Raw genomic sequence first — 1,044 nt, forward strand, 5'->3', positions numbered from 1 at the left:
AGGAGGCAAGTAATGTAGTAGATATTAAATCATGGCCTGTGATCCTCGACACTGATGATATGCCTAAGAAGAAACTGACTGCTCCGTATCGGGCGCCAACAGCCGAGATGTTAGCTTATTTAGACTTTAGGTAATTTTTTTAAAAATATTATTCTTATTGTGATTTATTAATAAATATGTACACAAGCCAGGAATATTATCTGTAAATTTCAGTACAGTTTATTTTAGGAATGTCATAAGTACAAAATTGGATAATGAATTCTCAAGAATTAGGTATCCTTGATTGGGTAAAAATCTGGCAGTCAAGCGTGATTCTGACAAAATCACCTCCTTGCATAACTGTTGATCTTGTAACAGTAATTTCTTACAAAGTACTGCACCTTCATGGGCAGTGGCGTTACAGATTTAATTTTTTTTTTTTACAGTAAAAAAGTTAAACATTAAAAAATTCTGATTTCAGATTAGAAAATCTAAAATACTTAAAAAAATTGTTTACATCCCTTTTTTATTTTTCTAATGAGATATTACATTCTGACTGAAAAATTCCTTTCATACAGCAACTGCCACAGAAAATTTCAATAATTTCCACAACAGCCTGACCCTATATTCCAATCCATTGACTCAAGAATCTATTTTCGGTTATTGCTTAATCAGATAAAAAATGTAATATGACCAAAACATTAATAATTATCTAGTAATAAATTTAATATAATTTGTTGGCATCCATCTTTAACTTCCTTAGTATTTTTATATTTATGTTTTATGTAAATTTATTTATATGGATATCTTTTAATACCTTCACATTTATATATGTTTTATTGACTTGTCACTTTTTGTTATATTCTTACATTGGCTTTATCTACTTTGTGTTTTTTTTTTATTTTTGCCCTGATTAAGACCTACAATGTGGGTCAAAACGACAACTAATAAATAGTTAAAAAACATTTGTTGTTTTTCTCGATACTGCTATTCAGACCATCTCCTTCTAAAAGATTAACCCTTTGCACTCAGCTCCGTTTCAAACATTTCCTACCAGCAACTCGA

The 1,044-nt window shown here is 29.6% G+C and overlaps 1 protein-coding gene across 5 annotated transcripts in view; it reads left to right on the forward strand.

Annotated features, from left to right (window-relative positions):
• The window catches only part of DIP2 (disco-interacting protein 2), a gene marked incomplete at its 5' end in the record, with an annotated part of 91,726 nt that overhangs the window by 75,930 nt on the left and 14,752 nt on the right, over nt 1–1,044 (forward strand). For all 5 annotated transcript variants that reach the window (XM_067044687.1, XM_067044683.1, XM_067044684.1 and 2 more), the window contains 1 exon segment: nt 3–130. In XM_067044687.1, the coding sequence (XP_066900788.1) occupies nt 3–130 (128 nt within the window).

Source organism: Halyomorpha halys, unplaced genomic scaffold, assembly GCF_000696795.3.
Source record: "Halyomorpha halys isolate HHAL.00 unplaced genomic scaffold, Hhal_1.1 Scaffold242.1, whole genome shotgun sequence".
In the NCBI taxonomy this organism is placed as follows: domain Eukaryota; kingdom Metazoa; phylum Arthropoda; class Insecta; order Hemiptera; family Pentatomidae; genus Halyomorpha; species Halyomorpha halys.